Consider the following 23,682-nt stretch of genomic DNA (forward strand, 5'->3'; position numbering starts at 1 on the left):
TCTACTGAAAGAACTACATTACCATTGCTATTCTTTTGCTTAAAAGGCCTTTTTAGCACGTACCTATATCCTCCTGCCCATCCATGAGGGTCCAGCATTAAATCCCACCTCCATTCTGAAGACTTCCCTGCTACCTCTGTAGTAACCTCTCAGGATGATGCAACCTCAGAGAACTTTCTTGTTGGACTATCATGGCATTGAGCATTTTCGAGCTCACAATCGTGCATGAATGTCTTCTGTTCCCTGCTGGATTACAGGAGCCTTGACAGCAGGACCTGTGGCTTAAATGTCCCTGCATCCATCGTGGCCCTAAATTCAATCGCTCCTATACTGTGAATGCTTAATAATGCACTTGCTAAGTGGGTGAATGAAGTGATGTCTTGCTCTTCAAATATGAAGATGATGCTATTGACCCACCACTAACAGAGGCAGAAGAGTCAAAAGAGCTGGATGGGCTGGAACAATGTACTAAAACGAACATCAAACAACGATAAATATGAAGTCCTGTCATCAAGCCTCATTGTAGAAGGCTGGTCAGACATGGTGAGGACTGTGAAAAGGCCAGTGGGTTTTAGTTGATGATAAATTCAGGATGAGCCAAAAGAACTGCATGGTTGCTAAAGTTAGTTCACTTGTAGGCTGTATTAGGAGAAATATGTTATCTAGATTGAGGGAGGTCACAGACCCTCCTCATTTAGTCAGAACATGCTCAGAGCACTCTGTAGAATTCTAGTATCACATTTAAGGACAGACATTGACAAAGTTAAGTGTGTCTAGAGGAGGTTAACTAGGAGGGTCAAGGATTTGGAAATCACATTATGAGGAATGGCTTAAGTGACTGGAATGTTTAAACCAGAAAAGAGGACACTTAAAGTGGCATGGCAGTGGTCTCCTAAAATTTATGTGATGGTAGTAAGAGAAGGAGGAAGAATTAGACTTGTTATTTTGACCATTCTGGAGGGCAGAACTAGGACCAGTGAATGTAAATTTGGGGAAGCAGATTCTGATTCAAGTTTTTAAAATTTGCTAATCATTATAGCAGTGGGTTACGATGCTGGAATTATCCAGCAGAGGCTAGACGATCATCTTTTGGTAATATTACAGGAACAATCACTGCTCTGGAAGGGGCTTGATCGGTAGGACTTAGGGTCATTTATGATTTTGTGACTAACAAGCAGACTAGCAGTGGGGACTTACAAATCTTCCCATGAAGAAGTAACTACTATAACAACTGCCTTTCTACCTTAAACAACTAGAAAACCAGACAAAATATATAAACAATGTTTTTCAGACACTGGACAACAACCAGTGGAGGACTGTTATCCCGAGAGGAGGGAAACAAACAAAGTGAGTCTACAAGTGTCCCAGATTACCGTGTTGAGGAAGTCTGCAGATGGCAGGGCAGGGAGGAGGAAGCTCAACAGAGGCCAGGAGTCTTGCCGAGCTGGGGAGACTGCAGTTTAGGGAGGCCACGATGGCTAGAAACTGTGGGGCAGAGGACTGAAGAGGAGGGAGCTACACACAGAGAAAGAAAGATTTCTGAAGCTCTGCAGAGAAGTCCACTCACATCTTTGAAACAGAAGTGATCTGTGCATGGGTGAGAGGGAACTATCCAAGGCTGGGGAAACAACCAGCAGACATGAGTAGGCATAATAATTTCTGAGATCCACAGGGCCAGGAATAGTTCATGTTCTTACCAGAGGAGAGAGACCTCATGACACATGGGGCCTCAGGCAGAATCCTCCAAAGGGCACTGCCTTTGGAGTGGGGCTAAATTAGACCTAGACTAAAGGCTGCCCGGACCCTGCCCTAACAAAACTTAAAAGTCAAGCCTAGAAAGGGTCAAACAGAATCCTAGGATCTTAACTACATCCCAGAACAGAGTCCAGCAGTATTTACAGGAACATAAGAAAACCCAGCACCAAAAAATGTAAAATTCATAATGTCCAACAACCAACCAAAAATTACTGGGCATACAAAGTAGAAGGAAAATACAACTCATAACCAGGAGAAACATCAATAGACAGAAACAGACCAGAAATGTCAAGATGATGGAATTAAAAATGACTATTATAAATCTTATAAAGAATATAAAGGAAACAAGAACCATGATGAGGAGAGAAATGGAAGACATTTAAAAAAAAAAAGACACAAATGTAACTTGTACAGCTGAAAAAACTACAATATCTGAGACAAGAAGTGCACTGTATGGGATTAATAGCAGATAAGATATTGCAGAAAACATGTGAATGATCCAGAATAAAGCATAGAGAGCGAGAAAAAACAAACAAAACCCACCAAAAACAGAGCCTCAATGAGGTGTGGGGCAAGAGCAAATGATTAACTTATGTAATCAGAGTCCCAGAAGGAAAAGGGACAGACAATATTTCAAGAAATAATGTCTGAAAAGTTTCCAAATTTGATGAAAACTATAAATCTACAGTTCAAATCTACAGTTCTAATACCAAGTATTAGAACATAAAGAGTATCACACTGAGGCACGTCATATTCAAATTGCAGTAAACCAGTGACAAAAGAAAATCTTAAAAAGGTGCCAGAAAATAAAAAGAAACATTATACACAGAGGATCAAAGCAGACTTTTAAACAGAAACTATCAGGTCAGAAAACAATAAAACCTGTGTTCAAAGTGCAAAAAGAAAAAAATGTAAATTGTTAATTCTATACACAGAAAAATTACCTCTCAAAAATGAAGGTAAAATGAAGACTTTCTCAGACCAGTAACAGTTGAGAGAATTCATTACCATCGCTAGTCAGAAATATTAGGAAATTCTTCAGGCATAAAGAAAATGAAATCAGAATGATATCTGGCTGAACACAAAGGAATAAACAGTTCTAGAAATGGTAAATATAAAGGACATTCCTCCGTTATTTTAAAACCTCTTTAAAAGATAACTAATTAAAAGCAAAATACTTACAATGTACTATGAAGTTAATAACATATGTAGAAAAATACTGGCAACAATAGCACAAAGGATGAGAGAGGGGAAATGGAAATATTGTTTTAAGGTTCTTACAACAATATATGAAGGCATATAATATTTTTGAAGGTAGAATGTAATATGTTAAAGACATATACTATAAACCCTAGAGAAGTTTCTAAAAAAAATCCCACCAAAAATAAGAGTTATAGTTAGTAAACCAATAGTAGAGATAAAATGGAATAAACGCTATTCAATCTAAAAAGAAGGCATGAAAAGAAAAAAATGGAAAAAAAGAACAGTTGGAACAAACAGAAAACAAATAGTAAAATGGTAGATTTAAACCCAACCATTTCAATTACTGCACCTCATATTAATGGTGTAACCACTTCAATTAAAAGGCAGGGATTGTCAGAGTGGATACAAAGCAAACTTCAGTTAGTGACTGTCTCTAAATCCAAATTTAGCAGATTGAAGAAAAAAAAAAAAGAATGGAAATCTATAAAATAGGAAACGAATGAACAAAAAATAGAGAAAAATCAATGACATCAAAAGGTACTTTTCTGAAAAGACAAAATTGATAAATCTCTAGCCAGAGTGATCAGGGGAGAAAAAGGGAAGACATAAATTACCAATATCAGGAATGAAAAAGGGGATATCACTATAGACCCTACAGATAGTGAAAGGGAATATCTGAAAACTTAGGTGAAATGGAAACATTCTGAGAAAGATACAAACTACCAAAACTCATTTAAGGAGAAAGAGGCAATCTGATAGCTCTTTATCTAGGCCCCTGTGGTTTTACCAAATATTTGAGGAACTCTACCAAATATTTGAGGATGAAATAACACCGATTCTACACAAAGTTATCCAGAGAACAGATGATCCTACTAATTTATGAAGCCAACATCACTCTGCTATAAAAACCAGACAAAGACGTTACTGGAGAAAAACAAGGGGAAAATATGTTGATTTTTTTTCCTTTGAAAATAGAAATAAAGGTTATGAGGTGATATATTTATGAACATTTTAATGTATTTATTTTTGGTTGGGTATTTTTTTTAACATCTTTATTGGAGTATAATTGCTTTACAATGATGTGTTAGTTTCTGCTGTACAACAAAGTGAATCAGCTATATGTATACATATATCCCCATATCCCCTCCCTTTTGCATCTCCCTCCCACCCTCCCTATCCCACCCCTCTAGGTGGTCACAAAGCACTGAGCTGACCTCCCTGTGCGATGCGGCTGCTTCCCACTAGCTTTCTGTTTTACATTTGATAGTGTATATATGTCCATGCCACTCTCTCACTTCGTCCCAGCTTACCCTTCCCACTTCCCGTGTCCTCAAGTCCATTCTCTACGTCTGCGTCTTTATTCCTGTCCTGCCCCTAGATTTGTCAGAGCCTCTTTTTTTTTTTTTTTTAGATTCCATATATATGTGTTAGCACACGGTATCTGTTTTTTTCTTTCTGACTTACTTTCCTCTGTATGACAGATTCTGGGTCCATCCACCTCACTACAAATAACTCAATTTCGTTTCTTTTTATGGCTGAGTAATATTCCATTGTATATATGTGCCACATCTTCTTTATCCATTCATCTGTCAATGGACACTTAGGTTGTTTCCATGTCCTGGCTATTGTAGTGCTGCAATGAACACTGGGGTACATGACTCTTTTTGAATTATGGTTTTCTCAGGGTATATGCCCAGTAGTGGGATAAGCATTTTTAGTTAAATGCAACATAGTAGAATTGGTTAGGAAGTAGCCAGAGGATATGCCAACCAGCAGGTATCAGCTATAGTTATTATTTTCTTAGATGGTCAAAGGGAACAAGGGGAAAAAGTAGGGAAAAAAACTAGGCATAGTGTTTTAATTTTTATATTTTTTTGAGTTCAAAGAAAAGTGTTTAGATTCAGATTCTCTCTTCCTTATTTTATACACTTTCTCCAAAAACAGGCCTAGTGATTCAAAAGGAGAATGAAATAATGTATTTCTACCCCACAACCAAGGGCAGGACCTCAGTGGGAAGGTTGGGTGCTCCACGGTTAATACTGTTTGGGAAAACTGACTGTTGAATTGTGAAAGATTTCCTCTGGTCTTTACCTTGACATGGTTTCCTTCTTTATCGGAGACAAGGGCCACATAGGTGATTTCATGATGTCTGCAGTACTCTTGTAATTCCTCTTGGGACTGAAACAAATAAACACAGAGCAGCTGGAACAGCTTCAAGTAATTAACGAGAATGAAAACACTGTGTTCAGTGGATTCTCAAAGTGAATAACTAAACATGCTGATTTCAGGGTTTATATAAATATTTAAATATTAAGCAAGAAGAGTACAGAATTCAAAGGAGGAATAAGACTTCCTTTGCTTTCCTTGCTTTCACCATTGTTCTAAGGGGCCATGCCATTCAATGTGGTCAGGACACAGTAAGAGGTTTTCAGAAGCTTCACATCTTGATAGAAGGTGCCAAAAATTACACACACACACACACACACACACACGCAGAGTGAAAAGGCCTTTGGGGAAAGCAAAGGCAACAAAAGAAATAGTAGAAGGTAAAAAGCAGAACTGAAGCATAAAGCAAAGAAGCATCAGAGCAGAGAAGCCTGCAGGGGATGCCCCTGTGCAGGGCTGAAGTTACCGTTACTGAGCTTATAATTTTACTTTAGGACAGAACACTTCTCTAACAATTTACGAAACAAGTAAACAAATGGCATAGGACACTGTTCTGTCAAATGGCTATAATTTATTGCTCAGCATATTTCTGATATCAATTTTTACGTAACACACATAAAAATGGACAGCAGCAGCTCTTGGCAGGTAATGTGGAAGAAGCAGGTGGGAGGGTGGGGTTCTGTTTCCCTGGGCATCTCTCCACTCTCTGGGGCACCACGAGTGTGGCTGAACGTGTGTACAACTCGGAGGACCACCTGGAAGTGCAGCCCCTTCTGTGATCTGCTTGTACAGAAGTTAGTCATCTAAAGGCCCCCCTTTCTAAAGGGTAGGCAGGTGCTCAATGGTGCCATTTTCCTCACTCTGGGTGTGGGACCCAGAGCAAGTGTTAGGCCTGCTGTGGGAGGTCTGAAGATATAAAGCTACAAACACACTAAATACAGAATGCCTTTGGGAAGTGTGCTAGGCTGGATAATGGCCCCATAAAGATGTCCCCATCCTAATCCCTGGGAACCTGTGACTGTGTTACCTTATATGGTAAAAGGGACTTTGCAGATTGAATAAAGTTAAAGATCTTGAGATGGGGAGATTATCCTGGGTTATCTGGATGGGCCCAGTATAATCACAAGGGTCCTGGTAAAAGGGAGACAGGAGGATCAGTTAAGAGATGGAAGGACAGAAGCATAGCGTAGAGAGGAAAGAAGATGCTACCCTGCTGAGTTTGAAGATGGAGGAAGGGGCCATAAGCAGGAATGCAGGAGGCTTCTAGGAGCTGGAAAAGGCAAGGAAGTGGATTCTGCTCCTAAAGCCTTCAGGAGGAACCAGCCTTATCAGACCCCTTGATTTTAACCCAGTGAAACTGATTTCAGCCTTCTGAATTCCAGAAATGTAAGATAATAAATAAGTGTTGTTTTAGACCACTAAGTTTATGGTAATTTGTTACGGCAACAATCAGAAACTCATAGAGGAAGCAACTGAAACCACAGAGATGAAGAGTTTGGCAGAAACTAAAGCCGTAGAGGATGATTTGCTATTGAAGCCACGACTCTGTGCACTCCACTCACAGGTGCTTTTTGTCTCATTACCTGTGACCAGTCATACATGATTTCTGCTGTGATTCCCGCTGACCAGAGTTTCTGGGTTAGGTTGATGGCCCTGGACATGGACATCTGGCCAACACTTACAACGAGGAGGTCACAAGAGCTTACTGTAACCTGTATCAGAAACAGAGTGATTACATTTAGAGGAGGGAGACTGTGGGCATATATGTGAGGCCAAGGAGGCAGCGCTCATGTGAAAACAGGCATCTTAAAATTGCGTACAGCTACATAAATGCAAAAGTCTTCGCTTCAAGTGACATGGATAAAAAAAAAGACACAGTCAAAAAATTTTTATATTAGTCTTTTAAGATAGGGTAGTTGAAATTATTTCTAAGTCATCAGAAAGACATTCTTTTTCTCTGGGAAAACTAATCTTGCCTGAAACACAGGGAAAAAACCATTTCTAGCTTTGTAGAGTACAGCAGTATTTACGAACAAAGGGCTTTGATATGAGTCTGCTAACAAGTGTAATATCTCACATTTACATAGCATATTACAGAGGAGGAGAGTAAGGCTAGTGGACTAAGGTCCCCCAGCTAAAAGCAGAGGCTAAGTACTCACACCAAGACTTAGGCTTGTCTCTCACGGCAAAGGTAATCTCCCAAAACCTCAGTCTATAGCTCCCACATTTGAGGCTCCATGTGTATGACTACAAAATGAAAGGCATCTCAAAGCACACTGGGAAGCAAAGCTGGAACTTACAGGTTCTTCCATGTTGAGGACAGCAGCAGTTATCTTGTCTATGGCAATGCTGACCCCAATGGCAGTAGGAACTGGCCCCAGAGCCTGTGGTCCTCTAAACAGGGGAATCTGTGGAGACAGACACACAGCTCTGGTTATGAAATGGAGACGAAAGTGTGATTATAGGAAAAGCAATGATTTGCACTCTAACAGCAACTTATCAAAGGGTTCAACAAAATAAAGTGTGTGTGTGTGTGTGTGTGTGTGTGTGTGTGTGTGTGTGTAGCAAGAGAGGAGAGCAAGCACACATGTCACTTCGTGAATGTTGATGAATGTTGCATCTAGCTCTGCACTATTCAATCTGGCAGCCACTAACCACATGGGGCTTGAGCATTTGAAATGTCTAATCCGAATTCACTTGTGCTGTATATGTAAAACACACTGGTTGCAAAGACTCAGAATGGAAAAGAATGTAAATTAGCTCCTTAATAATTTTTAAGTGTTTGATTATACATTGAAATAGTATTCTGGGTATACTGGGTTAAATAAATGCTAATTATAAAGATGTAGAAAAAAATGTAAAATAACTCCTTAATAATTAAAAAAATTTTGATTACATGCTTACATATTATTTTGGATATACTGGGTTAAATAAAATATATTATTACAAGTAATTCCACCTTTTTCTTTTTACTTACTTTATGTTACTAGACAATTTAAAGTTGCATACATAGGTTCTAGACCAAGATGGGTAGGTACATTTCTCCCTATTCCTCCTGCTAAGCTAAAGCCCCTGGACATTACATATAAAACAAACATAAGACAACTCTGAAAGTGGAGAGAAGATGGCAGGCTGACCAGGGACCAGGGGATCTGAGGAACGACATGTGAGTTCCCTGGGTTTGGTTTTTGCCTCAGATACTCTGGACTGGGTGCTGGAGAAACTGTCAACCCAGCAATGCCAAGGAGAACAAACAAGAAAGCCCCAAGGCAAAGCTGCTGTCTCTGGTCAAAAGACCAAGAAAGGGGCAACCCAGCAAGACAGAAAACTTTTAGACAAGATCTGCCCTGCTCCAGTCAAATAGCACAGAAAAAGCACAGACACTCCCACTCACAAAGGCTGAGTGCGGGCCAACACATTCACCCTTTCCCAGATGTAAGGAGGCCCCCGCCAAGTCCCAGCAGGGCAGTCCTGAGAAAACTAAATGGGGAGCCAGGGCTTTCGTATCCGCCTGGGAGTAATGCTTCCCCCAGCGGTGTCAGTGGAGACCAGGACCCCTAGGATCCCCGACTTCCACCCACACCCAAGCAGTAACCAGGCCCTCCTCCCCTCTGGGGCAGTGCCGGAGGAGGCTGAGTGGGAAGCTGGAACCTTCACCACTATCCAGCGGTAACAAGGCCACCTGCCAGCTCCCCCACGCCCCCACCCCTCCACTATACTCTCAGTGGAGGTGTGTGTGAAGCGGTAACAAGGCACCCGTCCCACGCTCCGGATGTAGAGGGAGGCCGAGTGAGAAACATGGATCTTCACCCCCAACCGAGAGCAGCAAAATGCCACTCCCTCCCCTGCCCCGCCCCCCCGGTACAGTATCAGAGGAGGCCTCCTAAACCAGAAGATCTAGGGAAGTTCCACAATCTCATAACGTAAGACTCAAAATGTCCGGAATACAACTGAAAATCACGTATCATAACAGGAACCAGGATCTCAAAGTGAATGAGAAAATCAACAGGCACTAACAAGATGACATAGATGTTGGAATTATCTGGCAAGGATTTTAAAGCAACCAGCATAAAAATGCTACAACAAGCATTATAAATAGGCTTGAAACAAATAAAAACAATGGGAAGTCTCAGCAAAGAAGCAGAAGACAAAAAATTCACTGGATTGGCCCAATAGCATAAACGGAGGTAACAGTGGAAACAGAGAAATTGAAGATAAAAATCAATCTAAACAACAGAGAAAACAGACTGTAAAGCAGAATGTCCCAGAACCACAGGAGCATAACATTTGTGTCATCAGTGTCCTAGAAGGAGAGAAAAAAGAAGGTAAAGCTGAAAACACTGTAGAAGAAATAATGCCTGAAACACTCCTCCTCTGATACTATGCTGGATAGTGGTGAGGCTCCAGCTTCCCACTCAGCCTCCTCTGGCACCGCCCCAGCAGGAAGGGGGACCTTGTTACTGCTTGGGTATGGGTGGAAGTCGGGGATCCTGGCCTCCACTGACTCTGCTGGTGGGGGCGTGGGGGGCACTGCCCCCAGGCAGATATGAAAATCCTGGCTCCCCATTTAGCCTTCTCTGATACCCGCTGGGGCTTGGTGGGGGACCCACATTAGCAAAAGACAAACCTATAGATTCAAGAAGCTGAGAAAATCCATAACAAGACAAATCCAAAGAAAGTCATGCCAAGATACATCATAATTAAACTTCAAACTAAAGACAGACCAAAAAAAAAAAATCCTAAAAGCATCGAGTGAGAATCACCTTTTCTATACGGGAAAAATAATTCAAATAACAGCAGATTTCTCATCAGAACCCCAAAATTTTGGGTAAATACAGCAGACTTTCTTGAGTTCCACAGAGTTTGACACTGGAAGCAAAAAGCGCAACACTGTCTGATGTGGACCTCAAAGTATGCTGAGGAAATATTTAAGACAATTATAAATGGGGGATGGGGTAAGGGACACAGAGGGAGGTAAGGTTCTATATTCCATTTGTACTGTATCTCAGTTGTGGTGGTAGTTATGGGAATCTATACATGTGATAAAAATGGCACAGAATTAGACACATACAGTGTATGGAGGTCCACTTCCTGGGTTTGGTATTTTATTATAGTTATGCCAGCTTTTTGGAAGCAACTGGGTAAAATATATATAAGACCTCTCTGTACTATCTTTGCAACATCCTGTAAACCTATAGTTATTTAAATGAAAGTTGAAAACATTACAAATGTAGTTCACAAGACATTTCTACTCCTAGGTGAAATATGTATAGGTGTTCAATTATACCAGTGGTTCAATTTTTCTGTAGTTTTGAAAAATTTCAAAATAACGAGTCGAGGAAGAAATGAAATCAAGTCAGAACAAATCAACAAACACAGGGCAAGCCCTCACCAGCAGGTCATATCTGCCACCAGCTGCAAGGATTTCAGATATAGCCCTTTGCCTCCGTCTGATGAACGCCACAAACTGGAAGATGATTCCGCTGTGCTGTTGCACTTTGTAAACCAAGCCCAAATTGATCAAGACCTGCCAAGGGAAATGCCATACAAACGTGTCAAGGGCTCGAGATTTAGAACGTGCAATGCTGAAGACACCGTTTTCCATCATCAGCATCAGAACAATCTATTTAGTATAAACAAAATATTCAGTGAGATCTGGCACGCGGTCTGTTTCAACTACAGCCTGCCAAGTAAGAGAAGCTCTGTTCTCTTCAAGAATAACCGCTTCTCTGAGGCTGACATAATAAGGATTGCTGCACAATAGGAATTGTGATGCTTGCAAAGAAATTCTGATTTAAGCCAAAATTGTTACTAGATATCAAATGTTCCAAAATGTAGAAAGCAGCGTTCTTCTGGAAAAATAAAACTTACTAGCAATTACAAAATAAAACCCATTTCCTCCTTGTGCTATTATTAATGCTACAAATCTGTGCTGCCAGAATCAAACAGTTGCCAAACCTGTAACTTTATGCCAAGTTTCTTCAGCAGTCCCACAACCTCCTCTAGATCTTTTAAGCCATACTGCACCAACTGGGCAACACCCGTTTTCTGTTTTATTAATGAATTTATTGTTGGTGTCAGATCTTGCAGCTCTCCCTTCTGCTCAATAAATTTGTAGAGTCGACACAGCTGGAAAGCAAAGAGGCACCGTTAGCTTCCAAAATCCACGGCAAGAAAGACTCACTTTGCAGTGTGTTTCCTACACACAGGGGAGCATGGCAGAGCTTTTGTACCTCCGAAAGGGTGGATTTTGTGTTCAAGGGTAATTTTAATCTTTCCCACAATCCCGACTAAGGATTAACCTTTTCCAAAACTCTAAAGCACCTTGCAGAAGTGCTTTAGGTACCTACTCAGAGTTAATTTTTAGTCACACACACTTACAGCAAATGCTGACCCCAGCAGAGCAGACCCTGGTACTAGCAGATCCTCCATTATATATTTTTAGGCCAGTATTGCTCCTCTTTGCCTTCCTCATGCTCGTGAATTTCCATTACTACAGGCACATCAATGGGGGACAGGAAGGCAAAGTCTGACTCGTTCTAATACTACACTGAATTAGCCAGGAATTCCCTGTCCTCGCTTTGAATAGCTCCTATTTGTAGCCTTGAGATGCAGTTTGGATACTATCTCCTAGAGGCAGCCCCTGATTCTTCCTTCTCTCTGGCTCAGAGCTCACCCCAGATCCCAGCTCTCACCAGCTGTACTCCTCGTCTTCCCCAGGAGGGGGCAGTGGCTAATAATGACCCTGGCGCACAGCAGGTGAAAGAGGAAATAACTATGATCATAAAACCAGAAAAAAAGAATCCCAGGGGCTAAAGTGGAAACTAAGAAACGAAATTATAGCTACTTTGAGACTACAGGCAGGCAGAACCTAGTTCATCTATAAGTTGGCACGTGGAACCAAAGAGCTGAATGAAGACTTTGTTTAATAATCATAAATCACTTGTATTTTAAAAAAATCCTAAAGTGTTAAAATCTATAATTTCTTTACTGTATTAAAGATAAAAATTTTTAATTTTAAAATTACATCTTTGATTTTAAATTATTTTTTCTTCTTAATAAAAAATTGTTTCTTCTCAATAAATTTTAACATTATATCACCCCATTAATAAACTACCAGAAGCACTGGAGTTAACACCCCCAGATTCTGGTTCTCACCCTGTCATCAACTAACTCCATGTGACTTGGGGTAAGTCACATATCTCTTTGGACCTTAGGTGCCTCATCTGTAAAATACGAAGACTGGGCCAGATATTTGAAACTCTCCTGCAATATTTCTCCTCCCTTTTCTAGTATCCTTAGAGTTCCCTTTTAAAATAATGAGAGTACCAAATGCCTATATTAGATACTAATTTTTCCATTTTGAACTAATCAAACACACAACTTCAAATTAATGCTTAGTATCAAATGACTAGTGGGTAGAGATTTAGCAAAAAGCAAAGAAGCTGACATTTTAGCAACCAATGCAGCTATCATGACCAAGTGTGAAATATTTTGAAATGTGACATTAGTTCGAAGAACCTTTTGGGCTTGAACCTTTGGTTGGGCAAGGAGTCACTGAACTGGGCAGTTTCTTGGGCAGATCCTTTGTGTCATTTATACACAGGACTATTTCTGCACAGGCTATGTGCTGTGTACACATCTAGGGTATTATGTAAATACTGTTCTTCATATTAGAAAATTATGCCTTTGGGTCACTTTGTAATTGTTAAGATCTCCTCTAATATTTAACATTTAAAATGTAATCTGGTTTAATTTCTAGAGCTCCTAGTGGTATGTATCTGGTTTACTTTCCCAACCTGCAAACTATCTGAGTGATTTCTTTAAACCACGGTGCCTGTGAAAGTTGTTTTAAAGAGCTGAGGGTAGAAACATGCTGTATGGGTCCCCTCATGGCTTTTAAAGGCCAATATGAATGAAGAAGTTGAAAGCAGTCTGTGGACTCTTCAAGTGACTCCTCTTTATATCCCTAACACTGTGCCTGACACACTGTAGGTGTCCCAAAATCTGAATGGCTCTGCCTGGCCTGCGTACGATCATGTATATATATATATTTTTTTAAGTCTTTATTGAATTTGTTACAATATTGCTTCTGTTTTATGTTTTTGGTTTTTTGGCCACAAGCCACGTGGGACCCTAGCTCCCCGACCAGGGACCGAACCAGCACCCACCCCCCCGCCCCTGCATTGGAAGGCGAAGTCCTAACCACTGGACCACCAGGGGAGTCCCCGTACGATCATATTTTAATCTATTCCATAAGTGAATTTTGCTCATCACCACAGGATTATGTAATTGAGTGTCAGACCAAGGTCTAGAAGGGTTCTGGGAAAGCAAAAAAAAAAAAAGAAAAAAAAAGAAAAATCTTCTCTTATATAAATATTCAGGAAAATGTAAGAAATCCCTGTTGTGTTTTGCTTTTCAGGGACTGAGTTAAGTGTGGGTGACTGTGTCAAACATCTGGGCCCAACCTGATGCCTACAGAGAGAAATGACAAACCTGTTCACCCCATGAGATTTTCCTCATTGCCAATGCAAGCAAATGAACGATTTTGGGAGTAGGAAATGCCCAGAAAAGCAAGAGCTTTAATGCAGCTCTGAGGTGTTAGAAGACCAGGGGGCAGGGGGGGAAGCATGGGAGGTGGACAACCAAATGACTTTGCAGAGCTCTGTGCCTCAAACTAGTCCTGAAGCATCTGTTTCAGAAGAGGCCAAGCAGTATGAGGTCTCCTCAGCAGGAGGCTCCACCAAGCACAGCCTTTACGAGGGGTGTGAGAAAGAAGGATCTGGTGATCAGGGAGAAACAGGGTGATTACAGCACATTAAGGGGCAGCATGGAGAGGCATTCTTTGATCATGACACTGGCTTCTCTTCCCCTAATCCCAGACGTTGCCATGGCACCTATCAACACTCAAGGGGAAAATTATCTGAGGCAGCTGGGGGCACTGCTGCCTTACTGCAGCGAGAATTTGGTGGCATTTTCTGGTACCACAAAATTACAGAGAGAGCTGTAATCACATTGTTAAAATGTACTTACACTATTCGATGACAAAGACAGATTACAAAATTTAGCTTCCACTTCTCTCCTCGTCAGCTTTTCGGTCTAATGGGGCAGAAAAAGGTAACAATGAGAGTCACCAAATTTGGCCCTGAACAAGATACAATTTCCAGGCTAATTCTGACAGGTGTACCCTTCATTTTGGACAAACGGCTCCTCATCATGAAAGATGGATTAACTCTGATTAAAAAACATTTTTTCCCTCCACAATTCACATAAACTATAACTACCATTGTTTTAAAATGTGAATACCCCTGACATAAAAGAATTAATAAGGGGAGAGCTGCACTTGCTGAATGGTGAGGTGACTCAGAGGTGGACAGGCTTAACCAGGGTGCTTATGTTGGGCTGGGAGGGAGTCAACTGATCCACGTCCCCTAATGAAAGCCATGTGTGGACAGGCTCTGAGTGCCATCCCACGCTGCCAGGCAGGCTGTAGGATATGAACAAGAGTGATGGGAAGCCCTCTGCACCATCCCCGGGGGTTTCCGCCAGCATCTCTCTGACACTATGTTGTATCTGTCCCTGCCAAACAGCAGCAGCACTTTGGGAGGAGAAAAGAAGCACAAAGAAGCAAACAGTAAAGTTAGGGCCCTTGATGTGTCCTTGGCAGACAAAAGAAAAGCGAGTTGAGCTTTTTAGTGTACAGAAAACAGTAAGCCGTTATGGACTTCCCCTGCTCGTCCTTCCTTAAGCATAGGCTGTCTGGCACTGTTAGCTATTGAATCTCCTGGATGTTCTTATTTTAGAATAAATAGGATAATAATAAATAATATTTGACATGAAAAGAAATTAGAAAAGAAGGATTCAATTCCATCCCGGCGCCGTAATATATAATACTATTTAAGCTTTTCACCGTTTCCCCTCCAGGCTTTGCACACATACTAGAGAGTAACGAACACTGTGATGTGGCTAAATGAGGAAGAGTAACAGGAGGTGATGCTGCCCTAGTCCCATAGGAAGGAGGTGATAAATGAGGCCCCGAGAGAGGTCTAAACCAGTCTCCTCCAGTTCAACCAATCCAAGTCTATAAATGACTTTACTGATAAGCTCACACAGGTTGGAAGAAATGAGGGCAGGGCATAAGTCTTTTACTCTCAAAACTAACACTTCCCTTTCTTGGTCTCTCTAAAGGACAGTAACAGTGCTTGTGAGATTAGAGCGAGTTAATCCATGTAAAGGGCTTAGAACAATGCTTGGCACTTAAATACTGAGCATGGCATATGTTCAATAATGGTTAACTCTTTTTAAAAATTATTACTGGCAAGTATCGGGACCAACTACTCAGTGATTTTTTTTGCCTCAAGAAGTAGGTTAGTGAAGAACTCTATTATATTTTAAATTAAGTAAGATAATTCAATCTTCAGAAGTTACCCTTAAAAAAACACCCTGGAGGTCACTAGTAGCACAAGGCTTAGTACAGAATAAAAGCTCAACCAACACTTGTTAATTGTTGACAGAATCAAAGCCAATCGGTTCTTTTACCTTAGAGCAATAAGGGAAGGAGATAAAATTTCCAATTCAGTTTCATGGTTACATCACTAAGAAAATACCCATGAACTATTATTATTATCCTTCAATATCAACTCAAAGTAATTAAATGCTTACCACAGCATCATACAGAATAACATAGACTTGATTGAGTTTATCTTCTGGGATCCCACAGTGTAAGAGTATTGCTTTCAGTAACATGGTATGGTTCAAGTAAATACTGTAGTTTCTTTCCTAGGATAGAGAAATTATTATTATCTTCATTATAAAAGCAATACACGCACATGACCAAATCTAGAATCTTATCACCAATTTACCAACCTGACACAACGGAAGGACTGAATTTTAGCATATTGCCTTCTAGTTTACTTTTTCATATACATTCTTCTTGCACTATTGTGGTCAGAGTATAATATAATTTAATACTTTATTATACGCATCAGAAATACTTTGGTCTCCAGCTATGTTTAAAAGCCTGAGCGAGCCGACACAGATTTCAAAGAGAGGACCTGGTTCAATAGTGACTGACCTATAAGCTCAGCTGGTGGAATATAAGCACACAAGTCAATCAATGAGCATCTGCAGGGTAGCGAGCCGTGTGCTGAGCCAGATGCAGTGGGAGAAAGGGCCCCAACCACAGCTGGATAGAGAGGTCCTTCTGGACAGGGGCACACCGTGACTGACGGGTGTTCACTGTGGCGGGGTGAACAGGGCGTGTGTGGGGGATGGAGAGGAAAGGTGGAGGAGAGCCACCACTGTGCTCACAGCAGCCTCCACTGGCTGGGTAGTCCACAGAGACTATGCAAAGTGAATGGTTGTTAAGAGCCTGGGTGTAGGAGGGAGCTGAGGGCTCTCAACATGCTCAAAGCATCCTAGGAATCTTAGCCTAATTCCTCAAATTTTGGAAGAATGGATGGAGAAACAACACCCTCCCCCCAACCAAAGAGACAAAAACAAAACCCGTTCTGGTCAAGGCAGAGGTAAGAGCTTGAGACAAGTCTCAAAAGCTACATCAGACTTTCCCGGGGACTTGAGTAACAATGTGATTCACCGCCAGCACCATCTGAGGAGCAGTTCGTGGCTTTCCCAAGGCACTCGGCAGAGGACTCTATCTAGCGGGATAACCTTGGGATGTTAGGATATGGGAAGGAACCTGAAGGGCTGGAAACTCCTGGATGATTTCATAGATGGTGTAGATGATTTCAGCGGTGGGCAGAGAGCTGTTGGTGGTAGAGGTGACGATATCAAACGCACATTCCAGAAGTTCTTTGGGATGAAATCGGTCTAATTTGCGAGGTCTGAACACGCGTTCTATGCAGTACCTGGAAAGAGAAACCCGCATTTCTAAGGTCATTGCTTACTGCAGGGGTCCCCAGCCGGGTGGCACAGCAGGAGGTGAGCGGCGGGCGAGTGAGCGAAGCTTCATCTGCCGCTCCCCGTTGCTCACATTACCGCCTGAACCATCCCCCCCATCACCCACCCCCCGTCCATGGGAAAACTGTCTTCTATGAGACCGGTTCCTGGTGCCAAAAAGCTTGGGGACTGCTGGCTTACTGGAATTAAATATGTGTAAGAGATTGTTGAATAAGATAAAATAAACAAATGTGAAAAAATTAATCAGTAGTATGATTAAGAAAACATAAAGATAGATGTGCCCAGAATAGTCCTGCCTTGTGATCTAGGTTCCAATTCCCAGTGTTGCCACTATTAAACTACAGGGCTTAATTTTTTTTTTTTAAATGTCTGGAACAGAGATGAAATTACAAACAAAAATAATTTTATCTTAAGTGTTTGCTTTCTACACAGTGATCCCCACACCTTAGGACTATGAATATTAATTGTTCACTTGGAACTGAGAATAAAAGGATGTAAAGAGCTTTGATTTTGTTTAGGAAAGGAGCTGCAAGGTCGGCTGCCTCGTTGACAGGAATATTGCTCCAATTTATGAAGCTCTTGGTGTTTGACTCCTGTGGTATCTGAATGTACACCAAACCTTTCCCCAGCAGTAAGTGCCTGGAGGTCCTTGGCGTTCAGCATTCCTGCTGGGTTTACTCCACTTCTCCAGAAGCAGCTTTTATGCAGTTACCTTTGTAGGCAGTTTTCACACAGAGACCACTGGCCACTTGTCCCTTCAATTAAATTTTAAAAGGGGCCATCTGTGATCAAGAACAGCCAGATGCTTTTCCAAGCAACTGGTTGTGAAAATAATTAGTCAGGTGACTTGGGGACATTTAGAAGGCACAGAATAGACTGTGGGAGCTTCAGGTACCTACCCAACTGCTACATTCCTTCAAAGGGGAGGCTGCCAGTCCTGATCATAGAAAGGGGTACTGGGACTGGGCTTTTTGACCATTTTCCAAGCTCAGTACTTTAAACTCCAAATTCTTTACTATGTAAGGATCACAGAAGATGAAACATTCTTCCTTGGTTTCTTTCCCACATCCACCAAATGAACCCCCATTGTTTCTTACCGTTTTAAATTCAAGATATTATTTCTTGCCACGTATCTTGCAAAAGGAACCTGAAAAATAAAGTTTCAAAGGTCAATATCAAGATGTGCCAACCACCTTTTTCTTTTTTTTTTTGCGGTACGTGGGCCTCTCACTGTTGTGGCCTCTCCCGTTGCGGAGCACAGGCTCTGGACGTGCAGGCTCTGTGGCCATGGCTCATGGGCCTAGCTGCTCCGCAGCATGTGGGATCTTCACGGACCAGGGCACGAACCCCTGTCCCCTGCATCGGCAGGCGGACTCTCAACCACTGTACCACCAGGGAAGCCCCTACCTTTTGTTTTTTTAATAACAGCTTTGAGCTGTAACTCACCACAGAGTTCTCCCTTCTAAAGTTTACAATTCACTGGTGTGTAGAATATTCACAAAGTTGTGCACTGCTTGCCATTCACACCCCTTGGGATGTTCCTGAGTTGGTCAGTCAGCAGCCGACCGCACTGCTGGATGTACCTCCAACCTTATTCACTGTGCATTTCTTAGGTTTTTGAATTTGAGAAAAAATCACTATTAAACACACTCTGCTAAATTTTTTATTAGGCCAAATTAAAGTCTGTGCAAGTTATTTGATTGTGAATTTTTTTAAGTGTCACTTATAATAATGCAATCAACATGGGTATTACCTCTTTTTTTTTTTAAAATAAATTTATTTATTTTTGTCTGAGTCGAGTCTTTGTTGCTGCGCATGGGCTTTCTCTAGTTGCGGTGAGCAGGGGCTACTCTTCGTTGCAGTGCACAGGCTTCTCATTGCGGTGGCTTTCTAGTTGCGGGCTTCAGTAGTTGTGGCACGCGGGCTTAGTTGCTCCGAGGCATGTGGGATCTTCCTGGACTAGGGCTTGAACCTGTGTCCCCTGCATTGGCAGGCAGATTCTTAACCACTGCGCCACCAGGGAAGCCCGGGTATTACCTCTTATGGTGAATTTCCTGACTTTCCTGTAGATCTTACAGAAGAAATTCTTAATAACCACTCACTGATAATCACCACAACTTATAAAACCATTATCAGATTGCCTCAAGAGATCTGACACAGTATCATTAATCAATGGGTCAAATTCTCAAAGGGCAATTACTTTTTATTTTGGGGGACTGAATATATCAGCTCACAGAAAGAGAGCTGATGTTTAAAAATCTGCGTTTTAGTGTCCTAATGTCTAGAGAAGAAGAAGCCAGTTTTAAGTATAGCTATGTAAAGGTTTACCCTTCTATCCTTTCTTCAACAGAGCCCAAGTGTCTGATATGCTACCTACTTACCTCTCACTCAAAATAATCCCAAATCACTTGACTTACTATAAAAGAAAAACTAAATCTGAGGGTATGGAAGGAATTTCTTCTTAAACCATAAAACAAAAAACATAGATATGCAAAAAAGACAATGCCCTGATTCCAGACCTCCCTCCAGAGAAATACAGTCAAAAGTTCGAGTCTTTCACACCTCACTCTGGTGATACAAACAAACTGGTATGTGACGTTGTTCACACGCATGTGGGAACATGTATTCACCTCACACATACTGGGTACATGCAAACACACAGTGCACCTTATGCACACGCTCAATTGTGCTTTTTTAAACTTTTTTCTTTCTCTATATAATAAAAATGGAATCATATTAGAGTTCCTTTGAAACATACTTCTTTTCAGCTAACAATATACCATGGACGTTTCTACAGATCAAATATAGATATGGATCTATCTAAATATATATGTATTTTGATCTCTTACCTCCTTAATATTCCATAATAAATTATTCAACCATTTTCCTATTGATGAACATGCAGTTTTTAGTTTTTGACCACTATGATAAACTGTCAATGGACATCCTTTTAATGTTAGTATACCGATGTGTTATTTCTTTAAGTAAATCTCTCAAAGTGGGATTGCTAGCTTAAAGGGTATAGTATGTGCATTTATTTTATTAAATACTTTCAGATTATTTTTCTAAAGGTTTAGCAACTTACATTCCCATCAGCAACATATGAAAGTACCCATTTTCCTAAACCCTTGTCATCTGTGGACAATTAAATATTTTTAACAGTCTGATGGGTGAAGTTCAGATACCTTTGCTTTGCATTTCCTTATTAGTGAGGCTGACCATCCTTTAGAAGTTTATCAGCCCTGTGCATTTTCTCTTCGGAGAACTGCCTGGTTATAGCCTTTGCTCATCTCTCTACCTGTAAGTGCTTTCTGTACATTAGGGGTATTAACCTCTTGTCTGTTACATGCATGTACAGTACAGATGGGCTTGTTAGCAGCCAACACCATGTGAGTGATCAACTAGTAAGAGTATGGCTGTCAAAAGGGAACCCTGGGGATAAGAAAGTAAGCATAAGCAAAATTCACACACAATTGACAGAGATGCTTGCTGTTACAAGAATTTAATTGTTCTAGACATTAACATGTTAGAAAGTTACTGAAGACCTAGCCAATAAATAAAGAAAAAAACTCCATTTATGTGTCTAAGTTGGCCAGGTTAGCCTGCTGTGGTCACCTGGCGAAGCTCAACACTGACATGCAGACCTGGCACCTGCAATACAGGGCTCAGGTTTCTAGGGTCATAAGCACTAAGGTGGATGTACACAGGGTCAAATGTTTACCAAATTCCCATAATGCTCTCACCCTGATAACTCCTTTAAGATTATGTTTCCTAAAGGTGACGTTAAGAATATAAGCCTAGGGGGGATGGTGGGGGTCATCCTTTAATACAGGTGCCACCCCTGGGACCAGGCATGGCACACGCACTGTCAACAGAGTGTTCCCAGCCTCACCCGCAGGTCGAAAGGAAGCATCACCAGCATCCCGCTGTGGTCCATGAATAAGGCAGCTTCATTGTGCTCGTATATTTGCCTATTTCGGGGAAGCAGCAGTGGGGTACACAATTGGACAGCTCCTACACCAAACGAGAAAAAATAACTAATCATCAGGTTCTCATTCTTTCCACATGCAACTTAAAATGAACACAGACCTGACAGCTGAGTAACCTGCTACTGGGACTGCTGAAAGCAGTTTATCTTCAATTCTCTAAATGGAAAGCTCACCTAAGGTTAAGTTTGTTAATTCAGTCCTATTTCTGACTCCACAAACCAACTGTATTTTAGCAGCAAGGTTGTAATATTCAAATTTGTTTCTCCTCAGCAAGCTGAATTACAAAATTAAGCTTAAATTTCACAGGTGTCAACAACTTAGAACTGAATTTAAAAAGTAAAATATGGTTGCTCCCAAATCCATTCATAGTACTTTCTGATGAGGAAACAAAACATCTTTTGAGAAGGCACATAATTTTTTAAAAAGGACATACCATGTCTTTTGAAGATGCGGATAATGGTTTCACCCACGTGTTGCTGTATCTTGGCTGTACGGATGGAGAAGCTGCCCTAAGATATGACCAATTAAAATGTCATCAAAGCCTCATCAAAGGGATCCCCTACCATACTTTTCTGTGGCTTGCAGTAGGCGTTACATTGCTTATTCCCAAGATCAAAAAGAGGTCTCAGCAAGTCATTCCCCTTTTGAACATATTCAGGAGAGAAGAAACCACATGTCTTGCAACATGTCCTGCTTTAGGAAGGCTGCCTAGGTTTAAAGTCCAAGCTCTTACGTTGATGTATGCCTTTCAGAGAGAGCCAGTCATATAATACTACACAATTCTCCCCGAGGACTTTCAGGGATACTGTAGCAGTCAAACACCTAACAGTGTCAAACCCCCTCCCATATTCTAAGGTAATTCATAATGGGCCTCTTGAAAGCTTCAAGGCCTTTGTGTATTTTGTAAATAACTGTCTTTTGCATTTGTTTCGTATTATAAAAGTAGTCCTATTTCACTATAGAAAATTTAGAAATAATAGATAAACAAAAACCCCCAAAATTAAAAAGTCAGCCATAATCCTGCAAATGTCTAACATTGCCAGCAAAGAAAAACTGGCCCCTGAAATCTGTACTGATTTTCCACAAACCTTACCACTGCTTTCTCTACTACTCTTTTAAATTCTATTTCAAGCATACAGAGACATAGAATATAACAAATATATGTTATTCACTCACCCAACTTTATCAAATTTTAACATTTTGCTATACTGTTTCAGACCGTTTTTGTTTTTAAACAAGAAAATGTTGAAGGCATTTGAATGTTATGTTGAACATAGATGTTGAATGTTAAACCTGCCTGTGCTTCAGAAACCACCTGGGAGCTCTGAGATTCTTGAAGCGCCTCCCACTTAGATTCCAAGTCACTGGATCGGATGTAGGGCCTGAGCCTCTGTATTGTCAAAGGGCCTCACAGGTGACTTTGACGTGCAGCCAGCATTGGGAGCTACTGGCTACCGGATCTGGATCTGAGCTGGCTGGGTATTTTTGGCACTGGGCGGCTGGGCCAGGGCTCAGTCTCTAAAAGCACCGCTTCTTAATCTCTTTAGTAGGCGGTGGGTCAGGAACTCCTTCAAGTTAAGTGATTAAAAAAAGTGTGGCTCTTCCTGGAATAATGCATATGCACACATTTTGCATATACAGACCTCAGGTTAAGAGCTTATGTTGGAGAAGGACCTACTGTAGAGCACAGGGAACTATATTCAATATCTTATAATAACCTATAATGGAAAAGAATCTGAAAAAAAGAATCATAAATATCCATATGAATCACTTTGCAGTACACCTGAAACTCACACAACTTTGTACATCAACTGCAGTTCAATTAGAAAAAAAAAGAACTTATGTTGGAGGCATTAAAGGACTGCATGAAAATCGAGGAAGTGACTCCACCCTTTTGTGGACCAGGTGAAGCTCTTTCGAGGCGCGGCTCAGGCCCACCTTCAGTATGTCGCTGTCGTAGGTGTAATCGACGGCGGGGGAGATGCGCTGGGAGAAGGTCTGGGCCATCACGGTGCGGTAGGCCTTCCCGCCCACGTTGGCCAGGGTGCGGTGCAGCACCTCGTGCAGCTCCGACTCCTCCATCTGGGGCGGAGGCAGCAGTTCGCTCCTGAGCAGCTCTGTGGCTGTGGGCCGCTCTGCCGGATCGTGGTTCAACAGCCAGGAGATGACAGATTTCTACAACGAAACCCAGGCACCCCGGGGAAGGGTGCAGTGGAGGGTGCTCAGGGATTCTCCTGACAAGCGGTGGTTGGTTCAGGTCCAAAAGAGACACACTTCCTCCACTTAGTTGGTGCATGTTAACTGGTATTTCTGAAATCTCTGAATTTGTCATTCTCCCCACCCCCCCACCCCCACCTCCCGTAGTTCATTATGGTCACAGAATTGTGCAACAATGTAATATGAGTCTTTCTTAAAAGAGGCCCTTCTTATACTTCCCTGCCATAAAGGACCAAAAAACCCTCAACTCAACAACTACACAGAAGCAGAAGTTAGACCTTCTAAACACTGTATCTAAACTACTGTATCAAAAAAGATACAAGAACATAAAGTAAGTATGTTTAGGTGCTTAATTTTAGTATAAACTATAACGTGTAGGAGCTTCTAGAACCCCTAAAGCAGTATAAAACAACTTTTCATTTTTCATTCTCCA

General features: G+C 41.3%; 1 protein-coding gene across 3 annotated transcripts in view; it reads right to left on the bottom strand.

Annotated features, from left to right (window-relative positions):
- EIF2AK4 (eukaryotic translation initiation factor 2 alpha kinase 4) overlaps positions 1 to 23,682 on the bottom strand; it is a 114,254-nt gene that overhangs the window by 9,577 nt on the left and 80,995 nt on the right. For all 3 annotated transcript variants that reach the window (XM_029237372.1, XM_029237373.1, XM_029237374.1), the window contains 12 exons: positions 22,971 to 23,207; positions 21,466 to 21,541; positions 20,936 to 21,057; positions 18,141 to 18,190; positions 16,823 to 16,991; positions 15,787 to 15,903; positions 14,158 to 14,223; positions 11,083 to 11,253; positions 10,517 to 10,651; positions 7,425 to 7,532; positions 6,708 to 6,836; positions 5,050 to 5,136 (listed from right to left, as the gene is read on the bottom strand). In XM_029237372.1, coding sequence (XP_029093205.1) covers positions 5,050 to 5,136; positions 6,708 to 6,836; positions 7,425 to 7,532; positions 10,517 to 10,651; positions 11,083 to 11,253; positions 14,158 to 14,223; positions 15,787 to 15,903; positions 16,823 to 16,991; positions 18,141 to 18,190; positions 20,936 to 21,057; positions 21,466 to 21,541; positions 22,971 to 23,207 — 1,467 coding nt within the window. The remainder of the gene's footprint in view (positions 1 to 5,049; positions 5,137 to 6,707; positions 6,837 to 7,424; positions 7,533 to 10,516; positions 10,652 to 11,082; positions 11,254 to 14,157; positions 14,224 to 15,786; positions 15,904 to 16,822; positions 16,992 to 18,140; positions 18,191 to 20,935; positions 21,058 to 21,465; positions 21,542 to 22,970; positions 23,208 to 23,682) is intronic.

This window comes from Monodon monoceros, unplaced genomic scaffold, assembly GCF_005190385.1.
Source record: "Monodon monoceros isolate NGI ecotype Baffin Bay Population unplaced genomic scaffold, NGI_Narwhal_1 Super_Scaffold_21, whole genome shotgun sequence".
In the NCBI taxonomy this organism is placed as follows: Eukaryota; Metazoa; Chordata; class Mammalia; order Artiodactyla; family Monodontidae; genus Monodon; species Monodon monoceros.